The sequence below is a fragment of the Trichechus manatus genome, unplaced genomic scaffold, assembly GCF_000243295.1.
Source record: "Trichechus manatus latirostris isolate Lorelei unplaced genomic scaffold, TriManLat1.0 scaffold00002, whole genome shotgun sequence".
NCBI lineage: Eukaryota > Metazoa > Chordata > Mammalia > Sirenia > Trichechidae > Trichechus > Trichechus manatus.
The window spans coordinates 39,583,220-39,602,866 of NW_004443938.1; the positions used below are offsets into that span (position 1 = coordinate 39,583,220).

At 38.5% G+C, this 19,647-nt stretch overlaps 2 protein-coding genes across 3 annotated transcripts in view; one reads left to right on the top strand and one right to left on the bottom strand.

Moving 5' to 3' along the window:
- SLC2A12 (solute carrier family 2 member 12) overlaps nucleotides 1-11,486 on the top strand; it is a 62,776-nt gene extending 51,290 nt beyond the window's left edge. Inside the window, exon 5 of the mRNA XM_004368975.3 lies at nucleotides 10,986-11,486. Within this exon, the coding sequence (XP_004369032.2) occupies nucleotides 10,986-11,088 (103 nt within the window). The 3' untranslated portion in view covers nucleotides 11,089-11,486. The remainder of the gene's footprint in view (nucleotides 1-10,985) is intronic.
- Nucleotides 11,487-11,488: 2 nt separating this feature from the next.
- The window catches only part of TBPL1 (TATA-box binding protein like 1), a 34,663-nt gene continuing 26,504 nt past the window's right edge, over nucleotides 11,489-19,647 (bottom strand). The window contains exons 5-7 of one of the 2 annotated variants that reach the window (XM_023730074.1): nucleotides 18,341-18,444; nucleotides 18,148-18,242; nucleotides 11,489-15,673 (exon numbers count right to left, since the gene is read on the bottom strand). In XM_023730074.1, the coding sequence (XP_023585842.1) occupies nucleotides 15,594-15,673; nucleotides 18,148-18,242; nucleotides 18,341-18,444 (279 nt within the window). In that variant the 3' untranslated portion in view covers nucleotides 11,489-15,593. The remainder of the gene's footprint in view (nucleotides 15,674-18,147; nucleotides 18,243-18,340; nucleotides 18,445-19,647) is intronic. The other variant, XM_004368906.2, reaches the window with a different exon arrangement.

Sequence of the window (19,647 nt, forward strand, 5' to 3'; positions counted from 1 at the left end):
CCTGAGATATGCAGATGACACAACCTTGCTTACCCAGAATGAAGACAACTTGAAGCACTTACTGATGAAGGTAAAAGACAGCCTTCAGTATGGATTGTACCTGAACATAAAGAAAACGAAAATCCTTACAACTGGACCAATAAACATCACGATAAATGGCAAAGAAATTGAAGTTGTTAAGGATTTCATTCTTCCTGGATCAACAATTAATGCCCGTGGAAACAGCAGTCAAGAAATCAAACGATGTATTTGCATTGGGCAAGTCTGCTGCAAAAGGCCTCTTCAAAGTCTTAAGCAAAGATGTCACTTTGATGACTAAGGTGCACCTGATCCAAGCCATGGTATTTTCAATTGCTTCATATGAATGCAAAAGCTGGACCATGAACAAGGAAAACTAAAGAATTGATGCACTTGAATTGTGGTGTTGGCAAAGAATATTGAATATATCATGGACTGTCAGAAGAACAAGTCTGTCTTGGAGAAAGTACAACCAGAATGCTTCTTAAAATTGAGGATGACAAGACTTCATCTCACTTTTTTGGACATGTCATCAGGAGGGACCAATCACTGGAGAAAGACATCACGCTTGATAAAGAGTCAGTGAAAAAAAAGTAAGACCCTCAATCAGATGGATTGATACAGTGGTTGCAACAATGGGCTCAAACATAGCAACAATTGTGAGGATGGTGCAACGTTTCTTTCTGTTGTACATGGGGTAGCTATGAGTAGGAGCTGACTCAACAGCACCTAACAACAATCAATTGCCGCGTAACAAATCATCCCAAAATATAGTAGCTTAAAACAACGATTTACTGTTTCTCATGAATCCTTAGATTTGGCTGGGTGGTTCGTCTGATGGTTTCACCTGGACTCACTCATGTGGCATCAGTAGGGGGGTCAATTGGACTGGAAGGTCCAAGAGGATCTCATGGGTAGCAGTAGGTACTGGCTGTCAGTTGGGGAAGTTTCAGTTCTCCTCCATGTGACTCTTATCCTCTAGGAGGCTAATGTGACTTCCTCCCATGTCAGACTCAAGACAACATTTCCAAGGTAGTGAAGGCAGAAGCTGCAAGGCCTCTTAAGGCTTAAGTTCTGGAATTCACACAGCATCACTTCCTCCACTTTCTATTGTCAGTGCAAGTCACAAGGCCAGCCCAGATTCAAGAGGAGTAGATATAGACTTAACCTCTTGATGAGATGAAGGACAAAGAATTTGTAGCCACATTTAATCTTCCATACTTACTCTTTTTTGAAATTCTCTTCTAGCTCCTTGGAAACAATCTTCTTCCCTGGTTCCCCACCTACCCCAATGACTCTTATCTCTCTGCGTATTCCTACATTATAGTTATCTTTGAAGATTTAGCCATATATCCTTATGCCTTAAGGGTCAACTCAAATCCTCATCCATGAAGCCCTAACTCTAGCCCTGGATAAGCATCCCTTTCTCTTAGTTTTTCAATATTTTCTAGTTCCATTTTCTTCTATATTGCCTTAGCTAGCATTCTTGTGGCTTCACCTCCATAACTACGTTATAAAATTTTTGGTTGTCAGGAATGTTCTCTGCTCATTATCCTCCTTGTGTAGCCTCTACAGTGCCAAACTTAATATTGATTCCTAGCAGACAATTAAGAAGTATCCTGTGTTTAATTTGATGACTTGTGGATGAGATCATTCTGAATTCATTGCGTGTGGCTATTGGATATGAGGATGGAAATCTCATGTCCATGTCCTGGATACAGTATAAACTACACAGGTTTTAATCAATGCATCATGGGATATGATTTAATCTATGCTCAACACAATCTGTGCAATGGAGGAAGACGACATACTGTATGTAATAAGATAAGTGAGACATACTGGCTATATACCATACCACCTTCTTCCCCACCACTTCAGATATTGCCTCTTTGTTGACCATCTACCATTGGTCAGGCACTGTACTAGGAAAGAACTGAAGATACAGGTGACAAAGAATCCATAGCTTATTTACTTTAGGAGACAGACAAGAAAACAGATCATTGCAGTATCGGGTGTTGGAGGATTTGATTCTGTAAAAGCTTCCTGAAAGAAATCATAACAGAGCTGAATCTGGAGGGAGTTATCTGGGCAAAGATGGTGTTTGCAATGGCTGATTTTTCAGAAGTAGATTGCCAGACTTTTCTTTCTAGGCACCTCTGGGTGGACTGAAACCTCTAACCTTTTGATTAGCGGCCGAGAGCTTAGCCATTAGCACCAGCCAGAGATTTCTATAGCAATGTACAAAACAGAAAAACTTCTTCATGGAGCTTACATTCTAGTGAAACACATTCTAGTAGAGGACTCAAACACAAGGAAATGTTGGTGCTGACCATCTATCCTTTGGAAGACGAACAATAAAGAGACAAGAGCAGAGTAGACACTGCCAGCACAGGGATGCATTCCAAAGGCCCAGCTATTTCTACCATCTGAATATATTCAATCGATTTCCTGTAAGTTCCTTCTCACACCCTTCACCTTCATACCTCCTTCTTCCCAGCTGTTTTTCACTCCATTTTTAAAGGGTTCTTTAAAAGAAAAAATTAAGCACTAAAACAATTATTTGGGGTCAACAAGTGAGGGTATTTAAATAAGTAGTGCTTTCATGGGAATACTTTTTAAAATTCTATATGTATGTGAAACTGCAAACAGTTACCCATTTATTGCCTTTCTTGGATTTGAGAGCTTAGTGGGGCCAGAAATGAGAAATTCCAATAAACTTCAGCATTTGGAAAAGGAGGAAGGCACACATCTCTCAGCCCGTTGATGTCCCCTCCAATTACTCAAGACTAGCAAACACAGTGCTGCTGAATAGCAGCAGCAACACCTAGGGGTGTATGGTTGTGGGGAAGCCCAGTACTGAGGGCACTGAGGAAAAAGAGCTGCTTGTAGAACTCTTTGCTAACTCCTATTTATGCAATACTACAGGGCCGGTGGCTTGTCTTGGCTTGAAGCAGCAAGTTGGCAAATGCTTTTAAAGTGAAAATGTAAGCAGCCTGTATTATGTAAATTGACCAAACTATGCATGAAGCATGTATGTTAAACAAGGTTCCTTGGAGGGAAATGTCAGACACAAAAAAAAAATGGTATTTATAAGTTATCAAATTACCTAAGGAAAAGTCGGGCAATGGAAAACCCAGTGAACTTGCTGGAAGCTGAAGTAAATTTGAACTGTGGAAGCACCCAGCTGAGTTAAGAGAATATGAATTTAGGAGCTAATAAACAATGAATCAATTTTTGTCACCAGGGGAACAGTGCTGATATATAAATCTCAATAAGTGTTTCTAAGGAGTAAGAAAGGAAACTATTTATAACATTGAATTAACTTCAAGTTCAGTGCTACATACTATTTAACATTTTATCCTCTCACATTTGGAGTTGGGTTCTTTTACCCCTACAAGTCTGAGAAAACAAATATTCTTCTAAGGATATTGAGTTTATCACAAACTAAGCAGTGACTCATCTGACTGAGGTCAGAGAAGATGTCTACAAAAACGTAATTTGAAAGAATTTTATTTTGTACTTCTTCCCTGCCAGCTACTAACTCAAAATGGGCTGTTCGCCATATCTGCTCTTTCAGCTGTGACTTATTCTTTTCCCCAGTTTGAGCAGACAAATAGAGAAAATAAACAAGAAAAGTTAATGTTTTGTAAATATTTTAGTTCAGAGGCTTACTTTTCACTTTTAGCCATTAATTTTATGTGTCCATTTGTTCATTCATTCATCCAAATTCATTTATTCAATAAATATTTACTGAGTATCTATTATGTGCCAGGCACTCTTCCAGGTGCTGCAACAATGGATGAGCCAGTAAAACTGCCACGAGGTAAATTAAAATGTGGTAATATGATAGTGGAGCCCTGGTAGCGCTGTGGTTAGGAACTACGGCTGCTAACCAAAAGGTCAGCAGTTTGAATCCACGAGCTGCTCCTTGGAAACCCTATGGAGCAGTTCTACTCTGTCCTATAGGGTCGCTATGAGTGCGAATTGAGTCGACGGCAATGGGTTTTTAATATGATAGTGATTAGGGGGCTACTTTTGATTGGGTATTCTGAGAAGTTTGATCTGAGAGGTAATATTTAAGATTAAATCTGAGTGATAACAAATAGCCAACCCTGTGAAGATAGGGGGAAAGAGAATTCAAGCAGAGGGCACAGCTAGTGCAAAAGGCTACATCAGAAACACGCTTACTTGTTTCCAGAACAGAAAGAAGTCCAGGAAGCCAGATTCTTGGAGATTATGCTAGAAAGGAGGTACAGGCTACTGTGTAGGGCTTTGCAGGATGGGGTGAGGAGTCTGGATTTCACTTTAGTGCAACGAGAAGCTACTAAAGTATTTTAAGCCTGAAGTGATGGAATTTGGTTTACGTTTTAAAGAATGCCTAGCGAGCATCAGAAACGCTAGTGGCATAGTGGTTAAGAGCTACATCTATTAACCAAAAGGTCAGCAGCTCGAATCTACCAGGTGTTCCTTGGAAACTCTATGGGACAGTTAGGTCACTATGAGTCGGAACTGACTCGACAACAACAGGTTTGTTTTTTTTTTTTTTAGTGAGCATCAGTGATGCAAACAGTTAACACACCTGGCTGCTAACCAAAAGGTTGGAGGTTCAAGTTTATTTCCAAAAAATCAGCCATTGAAAACCCCATGGAGCATAGTTCTACTCTGACACACGAGGTCATCATAAGTTGGAATCAACTCAACAGCAATTGGTTGGTTAAAAAAGTGAGCATCTGCAGATGCACAGCTGAACATGGCTGGAGAAAGCACACAAGCATAGTGCTAGGCCTCATTTTAATTCATAGCCACTAACTTCAATCCTCAGTGCTGTCTGGTACTCATGCATGCCCCTAGTACTTTCATACTGCCTTTCTCCTAGACAACTCCTCAACACTACCTCTCTCTTTTGAACCTTCCCACCTCCTCCTCAGACCTCTTCACTCTTTGCTGATGGCCTTGCTTCTGACTTCACTGAGAAAATGGGCATAATCAGAAGGGAACTTCCACAACCTTACTCTCAGCCCACACATCAGTACTTGTACCCACATCTACCACCATCTCTCCAGTTGCATAAGCTCCACCATTCATATGTGAAACCAACCCCTTCATGCCCTCTACCCACTCTGGAACATTCTCCAGCAAGTGTCCCTTCTCTCCCTGCATCATCCATATTTTACCCTCCACTTGGTCATTCTTACCAGCATAGAAACATACTGTAATTCCCCGTCTTTAAAATACTTTAGTACATTTTCACTGTACTTAAAAGGGTGGGGGGGAGCTTGATCTCATTTTCCTCGCCGGCTTTTGCCATTTCTCTGCTACAGTATATAGAAAAGTTCCTCTCCTTCTCTCCTGAACCCCCTCCAATCAGACTTCTACTTCACTGAAACTTTTTTTTTTTTTTTAACATACCAATAACTTCCATGTTGCTAAACCTCTGGTCTATTATCTTTCATCTTAATGGCGATCCCCAGCATTGACTCAGCATGTCCTCCTTCCTGGAATACCTGTTTCACTGCCTTCGGGATCCCCCTCCTGGTTTTCTCTTACCATACGACTCACTCCTCCTCAGCTCTTCTGTTGGGTCCATTTCATCTTCCCACGATCTTAAAGTTGGAAGTTCCCAGGGTTTAGTCTTCTGACCACTTCTCTACCACCCTCACTGGCTCGTTGATCTCAGACAAAGTTATGGCTTTTATGTCATCTCAAGTGGTTTGTGATCAACCACTAATCTAAAGGTTGGCGATTTGAACCAATCCAGTGGCTGTGCGGGAGAAAGGCCTGGAGAACTGCTTCCATAAAGATTACAGCCAAGTAAACCTTATGGAGAAATTCTATTCTGAAACATGTAGGGTCCCATGAGTCAGGGGCTGACTCAATAGCAGCTAACAACAACATATGCCACTACTCTTAAATTTACACCTCCAGCTTAGTTATCTCTCCTGACCTGGAGACTTGTACATTCAACTGCTTACTCTACATGTCTTTTCACACGTATCTCAATCTTGTTGTTGTTAGGTGCCATCGAGTCAGTTCCAACTCAGTGATCCTGTGTACAACAGAACAAAACACTGCCCAGTCCTGTGCCATCCTCACAATCATTGTTATGTTTGAGCCCATTGTTGCAGCCACTGTGTCAATCCATCTCATTGAGGGTCTTCCTCTTTTTCACTGACCCTCTACTTTACCAAGTATGATGTTCTTCTCCAGGGACTGGTCCCTCCTGATAACATGTCCAAAGTATCTGAGACATTGTCTTGCCATCTTTGCTTCTAAGGAGCATTCTGGTTGTACTTCTTCGTTCATTCTTTTGGCAGCCCATGGTATATTCAATATTCTTCACCAACACCACAATTCAAAGGTGTCAAATCTCAATCTTTGTATACTGTAATTTGAACTGCTGATGCCCCCTACCCCTACTCCACTTACAGTCTTATGGATCCCAGTTGAGGTCAACTTTATCCTTCTACTTGCTCTGGCCACAAACCTTGGAGTCCTCTGCCTTCTTTTTCTCACATGCCACATTCAATCTGTCAGGAATTTGTGTTAGTTCTTACTTCAAAATTTATCCAGAGCCTGACCACCTTCACTGCTACCACCCTGATTTGAGTCACCATCATCTCTCTTTTGGATTATTGCAGTAGTCACCTACCTGGTCCCCATTTCCATATTTGTTCCCCTCCTATCTGTTCTCAACGTAGCAGCCAGAGTGATCCCTTTAAGCCATTGCTTTGCTCAAATCCTCCAGTGGTTCTCCATCTCAAAGTAAAAGCCTTATGATGATCTTCAAAGCCCTACATATCTTACTACTCTTCCCCTCTTTTGCTCTCATCAGCCACACTGGCCTTTTTGCTATAACATGAACACACTAGGCATACTGAAGGCTCAGAGTCCTTGCACTTGTTTCTCTGTCTGAAATTCTCTTACCTTGGATATCCACATGCCTCACCGCTTCACCTCCTTCAGACCTTTCATGTTATCCTACTTAAAATGGCAATCCTGTCCCCAACTTTGCATCCACTTTCCTACTTCAGTTTTCACCAAAGCTGATACACTACATATTTTAGTTTATTGTCTATATCCTACCACTACATTTGTATTCATTAGAATTTTTTATAGTATGTTCACTGCTGTTTCCCAGAGCCTAGAACAATTCCTGTGTTGGAAGAAGTACAACCAGAATGCTCCTTAGAAGCAAGGATGGCAAGACTATGTCTTATATGCTTTGGACATGTTGTTAGGAGGGATCAGTCCCTGGAGAAGGACATCATGCTTGGTAAAGTAGAGGGTCAGCGAGAAAGAGGAAGACCCTTAATGAGATGGATTGACACAGTGGCTGCAACAATGGGCTCAAGCATAACGATTGTGAGCATGGTGCAGGACTGGGCAGTGTTTCGTTCTGTGGTACATAGGGTCGCCATGAGTCGGAACTGACTCAATGGCATCTAACAACAACAGAACCATTTCTGGGCATATAGCTGGAGCTCATGAATGAACTGGAGAAGAGTAAGGCAATGAGATGGGGTCACTCTGAGTTGAAATTGACTTGATGACATCTAACAACAACAAGGCAATGACACATCCAGTATGACACCTAATGTTTAGCTTGAGAAACTGGATGGATGGTGGTGTATTTGCTGAGATAAGAAAGCTTGGAAGAGGACTGGGGTTCAGGACTGGGGAGATAAGAGTTCTAGTTTGGATATGTTGAGATGTTCACTAGACATCAAACCGATATATTATTAGTATGCAGTTGGCTATGCAAGTCTGGAATTCTGGAGGCACTCTGAGTCTGACTTGGGAGGCCATCAGCCTTTAAGTGGTATTTAAGTCATGGAACCAGATGAGATCATGTAGTTAGAGCATAGATAAAGAAGAGGATGAGGTCTAGGACCAAGCCTTAAAGATCACATAGAGGAAAACGAACATCAAAAACGACAGTAAAGGAGCAAGCAGTGAGGCTGGAGGAAAGCTAGGAGAATAAGGTATCACTGAAGCCAAAAGCAGTGTTTAGGAAGGTGGCACTGGATGATGTCAAAGGCTGCTTAAAGGCCAACTACAAAGAGGGATGTGATCAGAGGCTTGTCAGGTACAATCTCAGTGGAGTGAGAGGACATAAGCTGACTGAAGAAGTCTGAGGAGAGAGTGGAAGGTGAAGTGAAGACATCAGCTATAGTCACTCTTTCCAGAAGTTCTACTGTGAAGGGAGAAGAAAAACAGATGGTCATACCCTACACTCTATCATTACTGATAACTGTTCCACTCACAAGCATCTCACTCATTCTCTAGCCACTCTTTTCTCTTCAGCTCACTTTCTCCAGAACCAGCACTTCAACAAATCTTCAGCCTTATCAGGATCTGGAATCCACTTAGTATCCATCACTCATGTCCTCATTTCTTTTCTTACCCTGTTTAAGTTTAGTGGACCATCACCACGATTGCTGCCAATTCTGTCCTCTCCCTCCATCATTTGGGTAAATCTTAACCCTGGTTAAAGCAACTCTTAGCTTATTTTATCTCTGCATCTGAGGAGCTCAACATGGCTGAAGAAAACATAACTATGCTGACAGGTTTGTTTTAAATTTATGAGCGTTAAGTCTCAAATGGGCCTTCAGGAATGCCCTGCAATCTCCCACATTTCCCAGGTGAGTTGACTTTCCTACTCTTCAAGATGCTTATTTCACACCTTACTCTCTGCCAACAATCTTGCTTTTTTCTAGTTCACTAATAAAAACAATAGAGACCACCACATCCTCCCACTATGTGATCTACTAACCCACTGACATCTATGCCCACATACTCTGCCTTGTTGCAAGGCCAATTCTTCCATTTGTGCACTGATTGTGTCATCAATTTCCCATTTCTGTGGGATTATCATAACACCTAAACACATGCACACACAGACACAAAAGTTGCAGTATCTCCCATCCTAAAAAACGTACCTTCCTAGACTTCAAATTCCCACCAGCTATTAACCCATTTCCCTGCCCCCACTTTTAGTAGTTCCAGAGTGCTCTATATTTGGTCTCTCCATGCCCTCACCTTTTATTGTCTCTTGAACTTTCCCACTTTCTTACTCTCAAGGCTACTCATGACTTCCAAGTTATCAAACCTTAGGACTAGGTCTCAGTCATCCTATTACTTGACTTCCCACAGCACTTGACCCAGTTCATCATGCTCCATGCGCTTGTCTTCTGGAACATCATACTTTTTGTTTTCCTCCTACCTCATTAGTCAGTCCTCAGTTTCCTTTGCTTCCTCTTACTCCACACCCCTAAATACAATAGTGACCAGCCGTCAGTCCTTGGGCTTCTTCTCTATCTACATTTACTTCTAGATGGTCTCATATAGTCCCATGGCTTTACATGCCATCCATATATTGGGGACTCTCAGACTTTTAGCTCCAGGCTTTGACCTTTTACCTGATTTTCAAATCCGCAAATCTAACAGCATACTTAATATCTTCTCTTGGAATATCTAATAGTCATCTCTAACTTAACATGACCTACGCTGAACTCGATTCCCAACTCTGTTCACCCAAACACACATACACTCCTCAACAAATCTTCTCCCTCTGCAGATGCCTTAAGACAAAAACTTGATACATTTGTGATTCCTTGCCATCCCGTATACCCCACATTCAAACTATCAGCAAGTCCTGTTAGCTCTGTTAACAAACCCTATCACGAATCTGACCTTTCCACCCATACCATTCTAAGTAGAAGCCACGACTTTCATCAAGACCATAACAAGCTCCTGTCCTCTACAGTCTATCTTCCATACAGCAGTTAATCTTTTTTAAAATGCCATTCCTCAGCTCAAAAATTTTTAAAGGCTCCCCATTACATTTCAAATACCAAAAAAAAAAAAAGAAAAAAAAATGCCATCGAGTCGGTTTGGACTCATAGAGACCCTATAGGACAGAGTAGAACTATCCCATAGGGTTTCCAAGGCTGTAAATCTTTACAGAAACAGACTACCAAGTCCTTCTCCCGCAGAGCGGCTGGTGGTTTTGAACCGCTGATCTTTCGATTAGCAGCCAAGCGCTTAACCACTACACCACCAAGTCTGCTTCACATTTCAAATAAAATATAAAATTCTCACTAGCCCCCTCCCTACCCAAGCCTCCAACCTCATCTCCATTCACACACTTAACCTTGCTCTCACCATACTGGCCTTTCTGTGAACACATTTTATTTGCAGTTCTCCACATGGTTCCCTCCCTGACTTCATTCCAGTTTCTGATTGTCACCTCTTTAGAAAGATGTCATCTACATGAAACGGACCCCACCCGCTCAGTCATTCTTTTGCCGTTTTTTTCGTTAGCACTTCTACTACTTGAAAGTACATGCTCACAGGCTTTTCTCCCCCATTAAAATGTTAGCTCTATGAGCAGGAGCCTTCATCCACTCCAAACACAGCACCTATCAGTGTGTGACACATTGCAGCTACTCCATCAATTGGTTAAATTACAGAAGTTATCTTAAAGGGAAGGCGGATTGAAGGAAGGTCTTCTAATTAAGGTAAAATACTAGAGCATATTTTTATGCTGATGGGAATAACCCTGTAGAGAGTATTTATTAATGCAGGAGAGGAAAATGCAGAAGGCAGAATATGTAGTTCTAAATACAGGCATACTGGTAGATTTTGAAAAATGGAAATCAGATCTGAGATGGTTATCTTCATTAGTTCTCTGAATGTAACATTACCCTTGAAATCCTTCCTTGCACACAGGGCGGCCATAATTATGTTCTGAAAAGACACCCCCACCTTACCCTTTCCATGAAATTGACCGAAGTTCTATCTATACTGAATTTCGTGATACATCAAAGCTTCACAATAAAAATAGGTCTTTTGTGCATAGCTAAAACATGAAAACCCCAGAATGATAGTTAAAATAATAGCACATTTTTAAAAAAATCACTGTAAATTAAGAATGGCATTTTCATTAGTGCCTCTTTCTTTTTCAGGAACTATGTGAAAAACAACATTCGTTTTATGAGTCATCACCAAGAGGAGTTAGTGCCAAAACAGCTTCAAAAAAGAGTCCCAAGAGCAGCTGATGGAGTGTAAAAGGCTGTGTGGTAAGGGCCAACCAAAGCTGCTTTCTCCAGAGATCGAATGGCCTCAAAATCTTACGAATGTCAGTGTGGTAGAACACCTCACAGGGTGTCTTTGTGCCATTACATATTTGTTACTCCCATCTTTTCTCTTCAGTGTCATGGAGCTAGTTTTAAAAAGACACCCTGAAATTACAGACAACCTTTAATCACCACCCCCACCCTCCCACAAAAAGAACCTCAAAAGGTAGAGGAGGCACAAGGTCACATAGTTTCTTATTCTTAGCAAGATGTTGTTGTTGCTGCCTCCAGTCAATTCTGACTCACAGCAACCCTGCAGGACAGAGTAGAACTGCCCCATAAGGGCACAGGGGTTTCCAAGGCTGTAATCTTTACGGAAGCAGATTGCCAGGTCTTTTCTCCCACAGAACGGCTGGTGGGTTTGAGCTTCCAACCTTTTTTGTTAACAGCCCAACGCTTTAACCACTGCGCCATCAGGGCTCCTTTTTCTGAGCAGGATACCACGTACAAATATAGCGGCTGGTTGAATGCTCCCCACCTTTTTTCAGAGTAGCCTTTGAAAGACTATGTCCTAGTAATGAGATCAACCTTTGCCTTAAGATATGTATAGATGCCAGTTACAGCTTTATTATTCAGATAACTAAGTGGTCTGAACACTTACACTTTCTGTCTACTAAGACACTACTTGCACCGGATCTTTTATAAAAAAAAGAACCAGGACACAATGTGGACAATTTAATTGCACAAGTGTTCTAGATTAGGATAGGGTCCTGGCTAGGATTTTAGTGCTAATTCCTAGTTATAATTCAACAAGTACAAAGATTATACTGCTTATTTTAAGAATTATGAATATAATTTAATGCAAAATATCTTAGTTTTATTAATTTCATGTTAGTATTAAAAAATATTAAAAGAAATAGTTCTGCAACCATTGAGAAAATAAGCATTTTTTTCCCCATCTATTTTCTTATGTGAATAGAACAATTTCAAAATCATGGGACCATATTTATTTAAAAGTAGCCATTAGTAAAACATTAGAAAGAGGTCAGGCTGTTAGGTTATTTATCCAAATCTCTAATTAGGTTTGAGTTAAATCAAGTTTATATAATTCTCTCCTTGTAAGGCTTTCATGAAAACTTAATAGCAATCCAGAGTTTCCTGCAATTATCAGCACTCCTCAGGAATATCACTACCTCAGGTTATGGCAGACTGGCTATAACTGATGTTGCCTCTCAGATGACTGCGGATATAATAAATGACATTCAGACATCAAGCCAATCCCCTCACTACTGTTCTCTGTAGTGAAACATAGAGACCACAAACCATACCAGAAACTTAGGTTTTCATTTTCACAACAATGGATTACTATCTTCTGTATTTCTCCGGTTGAATTTTAAGACTTGGCAAAGTATTTTACCAACAGAACTTGGTTATGATGATAAGACAATCCACAATGAAGAGTCTCAAACCACTTAAGCAGTAACCCATTAAATTACTAATATTATGAGCTATGGAAGACACACAAAAAAATTTAAAGCATGAGCGATTAACCTGAAGAAAAAAGAATCAATCTTATGAGCCAAAAACCTTTAAAGAAAAAGAGGAAGACTTTTATTTGGCTTGGACTTTTCCTTATTGGTAATAAGGAACAAACTGTCCCAGTTTGATATAAAGGTATATGATCCACTACATTCCATGGTAACAAAGTAGAAATATTACAAATCTATGTAAGCAACAGTGAAACTGTATTATCTGAGTCTCAGAAGACTGACTAAAAGTTCTGGTTTTGAAATGGACTATCTTAATTAAAATTGGCAGAGGAAATTATGCATAAAGGAAGTTTGAGATCTTAAATAATTCTATCACGGTACATTTCATATGCAAGTTAGAGGATGCACTGTTTTTGTTTGTTTTGGTAGGAGAAGGGAAACTGTTCTATAGAGGTCAATTAAAGAGATTTATCATCAATCTTCAGTAGAATTATATGCTGAGATTAAAAAAAAAATCAAGACGTAATCAAATTTTTTTCTTTGCCTAGCATCACAGATTTTAAGATATTTAACAAATTAGATGTTTCCTTTGAAGTTCAAATGCTATATATATTTTAGCTATTTCTTGATTTAGCCATTCATTAATGAATGTAAATGGGCAGGAAATTGTAAACATAATTGGTTTGTTCCCAGTGATTTCAACTTTAGTATCTTAAATGTTCTTAAATTTTTCTGAGTCTGTAACTAAACAAATTCTGTCTTCAAACTGATGTTTTCACCCAATACCCTCCTAAATCAGAGCTTTTAGGTTTTCAAAAATAAAAAGGGGGAATCCTTATGATTTGTATGTATATATTCACATTTTTTATTTATAAAAAAATTTACAGCACTTGTGGAAAGCCAGCAAAAGACATCACACTCGATCACTTCTTACCACCTTTGTTAGATCTAGTAGCTTACCCAGGGACACTCTGCCAGGTGATGCTCACTCAGCCGCCCTGAAACTGAACCTGGTCAGACTGTTTGTCCTCTCTTTTCAGATAAAGCATTTTGATGAGATACTACCCAGTTTCAAGTCACTCGAATACTGAAAATGTTAAAACATCTAGGTATGGACCTCAGAAATACAATGCTTTATTTTCTCTTTCCTCTTTTTTTTTTGAGTGAATGCTGCAAAGCAGGAGTTCACTTGCTACTGTTGATTAGAATTGAGTGGATAATAACAGATTTTTAAAACAGCCAGTCCAGAATCTGTAACTTTTCCATCTAATTCTATTCTCTGTATTATATGAGATTAGCTATCCTACTGGATTTTAAAGTAAGATAAATAAACGCAATGGGAAAAAAGAGAAAGACAATTAAAGTCTGAAAAATCACAAGTCTTTTAAAAGAAAGAAAATAAAAGTCTGCCTTTGATTCCCACTTTTGAGGACGTAAGAGGCAGGGGCGGGGAAGGCAATGAGAAGATAAAAAATAAACATAAAATAATATGTATTGTTCAGTGCAATGCTTAAACTAAATTTTCAAGATTTTATAATAAGGTAAGGAAACTACACTAAATATGGAGGTTAAGATGTTATAATTTTTCGCAAAGGTTTCAAAACATTTTGGTAATTCAGGTTTTGGTGGAAGGTTATGTTAGAGTATTGTCTCTATTAAGTTTCTACTGAGAAGCTAATTCAACTCTCCACTCAGCCTTATTTCCAGGTAAAATCACTGTTGGTTTTACTATGACGGAGCGCAGCTGCAGCTTGAGCGTGTACTACCATTCCAGGCTCATGGATGAGCCAGAAAGAAACTGCTTCACAAATGCATATTTACTATAACATTAAGAGTAGTAATCCCACTTTTTATACTGTACTGAATAGTCACTCTTTAGTTCCATTAAATAAGACACAGCAAGGGGAAAGACATCTCGCAAAATGGCTTTCAAGTTCAAGTCGAACTATATTATAATTATACCGTGGCACAGAGGCAGCTTGTGGGCACTTCTTGTTAGAACAGCACAATGTTATCAGCTTCTGACAAGACTCTTAATATAGCCTTGAGCACTAACCAAAGTTTAATGAGTCAAGAACCTCAGTCACTTTCCTATAACTATAGTTGAGTCTTTCCAGAATAACAAAGGTACATATGAGGTACAACCCATCAGTTTCTTCCTCATATCCGTCTTGTGGGTAGAAGGTTTTTCTTATTAAAAACTACAATTTTCTTAACTTTCAAAAGTTATTTAACATTTTCTATCATATTAAATTAGCAACATAAAACATTATGCTTTACCTATAAAGTTCTACTCCGGTTCCCTCAACTTTATATACATGTTTGCATTTCTAATCTGCAAGAAACAAATTCTTATTTGATATTTGGTAACAGAGCATTAAAGAGATACTACACAGATGGCATATATACATATATACAAAATACACTTCAAAAAGAAGCCAACACACTTTAGCAAAAGTCTAAGCTTGCATAGTTTAAAAAAAAAAATTATGAATACAATCTTTGTTAAAATAGAAAATGGGGAATGAAAGTTCTAGAATGGATATGAAGAGAGATCATTTCCAAACTTTTATTTGTGCATGTTCAATTGAAAAAGATAACTTTTACAGGTTCTTTGGTGCCCATGTTCAGCATACAAAAATGTAAAAGACTATTCACAAATAAAACGCATTAGCTCAAACTGGAAAAAAAATAACAATGACAAAATAAAACAATTTAAGGTAGTGCACACTGTGACAGCTCTGCTTATGGGGACATGAGAATTACTGCGAAAATAAATAGAATGTCCTTTTGTAAAAGCAGCAATGTCATGTCTTGTAAACTTCCTTTTTATATTACAGCAAGGTTTGAAATAAAATCCAAAGGGACTGAAGCTTACACTGCAGCCATGAATGAATAAAAGAGTCTATTTCCTCAGTTACTGTTGGTCCAGTTTTCCTTTTGAGTCCAATGTGCAGCAGGTTTTAAAAGGTGCTCGGTTAGGGATTCTAACCAATTAAGTGATGAATTATAAAATTTCTTTCCTGCTTTCAAACACAAATGGGTAAATCTGTTCCACAGCAGTAGCAACAGCCTTTACATTGGGCCCTGCAACAAACAGAAAAAGCAATGAGAAGAGGAAAAAACAGCACTAGGAAAACTGATCTCCCAGAATTAAAAATACTCAAGTAGTTTAGAATAGCAGGTTAATTTTTTTTTTAAATCTACACTTACATAATTATACAGATAATAATAATAAGAACCAAGAGAATAAATTTTTTTTTTCCTGCACTAAAGAAGATCTAGAACACAAAATGACATTATTTAACTCATTTTAGGTCACCAGTGTGAAAACAGAGTACAGTAAAACCTGCAAAAGCTAGAATGTGTGTAAGGTGGAAATTTGTCAGAGAAGGAAAACTCAAATATTTTCCACTAATATGAGTGACAGAAAAGTGGGAAGAGTGCACCCTGTCAAAGGAGGAAAACTAGCGAGACTCGGAAAAACAAGGCAGTCCCGTCAAGTTCCAGATCTCACAAGTTTCACTGTATATAAGAAATTGCACACAAACTATCACAGATAAAAGTAATAAGCTGTATAATATGCTTATGAAAGGAAAGAACGGCAAATGAGACTAGGCAATTACTATCCTTTTCGTCACTGGAGTCTGGCTTTTTGTTAGGCTAAGGGTGAAGACCACCAGGGTACCTAGGAACCTAGCAGAGTGAAACAAAGCTGCTGCCACAATGCTGGGAAATCAGAAAGGGGTCTAAAACTCTCACAGATTTACTACCACTACTATAAACATATGGATGTAACTAATATGTTTATAGTTATGTTTATAACTATGTGTATAACTAACGTTTATAACTAATTTGGCCATCGCACCCTCACAGTTTACCCACGGGGGAATAAAAGTATCAAAGAGTGAGGTAATGCTACATATGAATTAATCTACGTAACACTAGAAATAATTTTTAAAAAATGTAATCCTGCATTTAAATAGCTAAAAAGAAACATTTTTTAAAAGGGGCAATGAAAAACTTTCCATGAAATTTATTTTGTGTAAAAATGGTTTCATTAACACACACTTAGTTCTCGTGAAAGATCCTGAAAACTTACATATCCAGTCATTGCGAGCTTTTGGAAGGTACTGACCACACCTTATCTTGGTCTGCCCCTTGCTGACTCACCTCACCCCCTCACACACAAACAGCATAATACTTTGCCAGTGGGAACTACTCAGTATGTGCTCATTGAATTCTTAACATTTCATAACATATTACAAATGTAAACAAATATATAATGCATACTCATTAACCAGGTCAATTGTCTTCAGTTTGTTATTGTTTTAATTATTCTATTAACTCAATAAAAGTAGATTTTACACATGCATCACATTTCATTCTACACTTACAAGGGACCTATGGATAGACTTTGCGTCCTTCCAGAAGTGGAGGCTCCAAAGTGTAGAAACAAACAGTTGAAAACCAAACCTGCTGCCGTCGAGTTGATTCTGACTCATAGCAACCCTATAGGACAGAGTAGAACTGCCTCACAGGGTTTCCTAGGAGCGGAAATCGAACTGCCGATCTTCTGATTAGCAGCCAAGCTCTTAACCACTAAGCCATCAGGATTCCAGGGAGTTGAAAGAGGTGAGCAAATTGACTTTCCCCCACCCACCACCCCATTTTTAAGATTCAGGTAGGACCCACGGCAATAGCCTTAAAAGTCCCCCAAGGAAAATGTGAAAACCCAAGGAATGAGTTAAAACTAAAGCTTATTTTAAGGGCTTACAGGTGTTGATTAATAACTTTTATTCTCCTGTAGGGATTAAAAGAAGAAAAAGTAAAATTCAAGGACCCTAAAGAAATTTCCCTCAACTCAAATTCTGACTACAGTTGGGCCTGACTCTGAAGCAATGCTGTACCATTTATTACCATGGTGCCTTTAAAAAAATCACTCTACATGCTAATGCTACTCTTTACATCTATGCCTGGTCTTCTAAAACTTCTAAATACTTAAACTTAAAACTTCTAAATACTTAAAGACTCAAAAGACATTATAAAATACATATGTAACAAATAGGTATCAATTATATTTGAATACTTTGCTTAAGTAAACCTCTATGAAATTGATAAAATGAGTTTATCTTGGATATTTTAAATACAAGATATAATAAAAAAAAAAAAAATCATACTATGGAACTACTACTAGAATACTCTTAATAGATCCAAACTGGAAACTACCAAATGCCCATGGACAGTATATTCACACACTGGATACTATACAACAATGAGAATGAATGATCATCAACTTCATAGAAGAAAGATGAATTTCACTAAGGTAATTATGAGTGAAAGAAGACATACACAAAATACTAGTATATATAAGATTTACAAATAGTATAAAAGCAGGTAAAACTAATCTACAGTGTTAAAAGTCAGGAGACTGGTTCCCTTTGAAGGGCAGAGGAAGTAAATGAGGAGGACAAATTAAACATCATTTCTATTTTGGTATAGGTATCTCTTACGAAATTCAATCCATAACTGACAAGCTTGGTTTCCACATCATAAAATACCTGTTACTGTGATACTTCCTGTTGAAAAAATCTGTAATGTAGCTCTTAGGGATTTTATTCGATAGCACACTGCAGGATGAAGTTCAGGTTCATAACTATACCAGAAAACAAAACAGATACCCACAATTAATATAAATATTTACAGCCAGAGAAGTAACTTCAAATATGTTATTTTGATTCTTCAAAGACCTACCTGGCATGAGGTCTATTGTTCTTTGTGAATTCTGGCAAACGGATTTCAAATGGCATGTTACACACTGCCAAAACGTTCACAACTTTAAAATCTGTAAATATTACCTTTAGGAGAGAAATAAAACTCAATGAATTATTCTGAAACAGAAAATCTGCTCATCAGGGCAATCCTTAATAATCAACTTTCAATCCTTAAGAAAACAAGATAAAACAAAAACAGCTGAAGTTTAATATTACAAGTTATCAGTAACTCCTTAATGCTATGACTGAATTAAAGAAAAGAGCTCAAAAACTTTATTAAAACAAACACAAAACCTGCGATATTTGCATGATTAAAATAGTACACTTGGAGTCTGTTGACGTTAGTTTAGTATTTTAATAGTTTAAATGGGATACTTAAGAGAACTGGGACACAAGAGACTAGAGGGAAAAAAATTAAAGACCTCCTCTTTAAGAGCCAAAAATAGAGAAGTTGTCCCTTTAAAAAGTCAGTAAATGGAGTGTACATTGAGCTTATACACAATAAGGTAAAATGACATTTCTGTGAGTTTAGTTAGATGTTTGTTTTTGGGGAGTGTTTTTAATTAACTGGGATTTCTCTCAACACTTCAAATGTTATTCTAAGAAAACAAGCTCCAAGGTTGAAAATAATGTTCTCTCAGTATTAATGTCAGTGATTCCTATTAATATCTTAAATTGTCTCATCTCATTGTCTTTCCAAGCACTCCTAGTAAAACCACAATTCTGGATGAGCTAACTAGGCTCCAACTCAGTTCCTGCTCAAGGTAGCTATAGAAAGTTAAAAACTGCAAAGTGGCCTCACCATCAATTCACGGTTACACCTCAACAGGGCTCTCTCTACACTGCCCTTCTCCCCAAGCACCAACACCCCCCTGCTTCCCACCAGCATTTCAACTACCTCCTATCACCTTCCACTTTAGAGAAGACTGAAGTCATCAAGCGGAAACACTGAACTTTCCATCACTATTTCTACAAATTTACCCAAATCCAAAACAGTGTAGGCCCACCACTTCAGGGACCATGTCTCATCTTTAATTTACTCACCATTTGCAAGTGTCTTAGGAAGTCCATAATACGTAATAATTTTATTCAAATATAAGCATCTACAGATTCATACTTGGTAAGGTTAACAATGGTCACTTTACAAGTGTGAGAGCCTGCCAACCAGTATGGACATGTCAACCATGTTCTGCAACTCTCTACTCATCATCTTGATGTGTATCACTCTTGAGAAGATAAAAAACATGGCTTTGAGTGAGAAGTGAAAATAATCAAAGAGTGGAAACG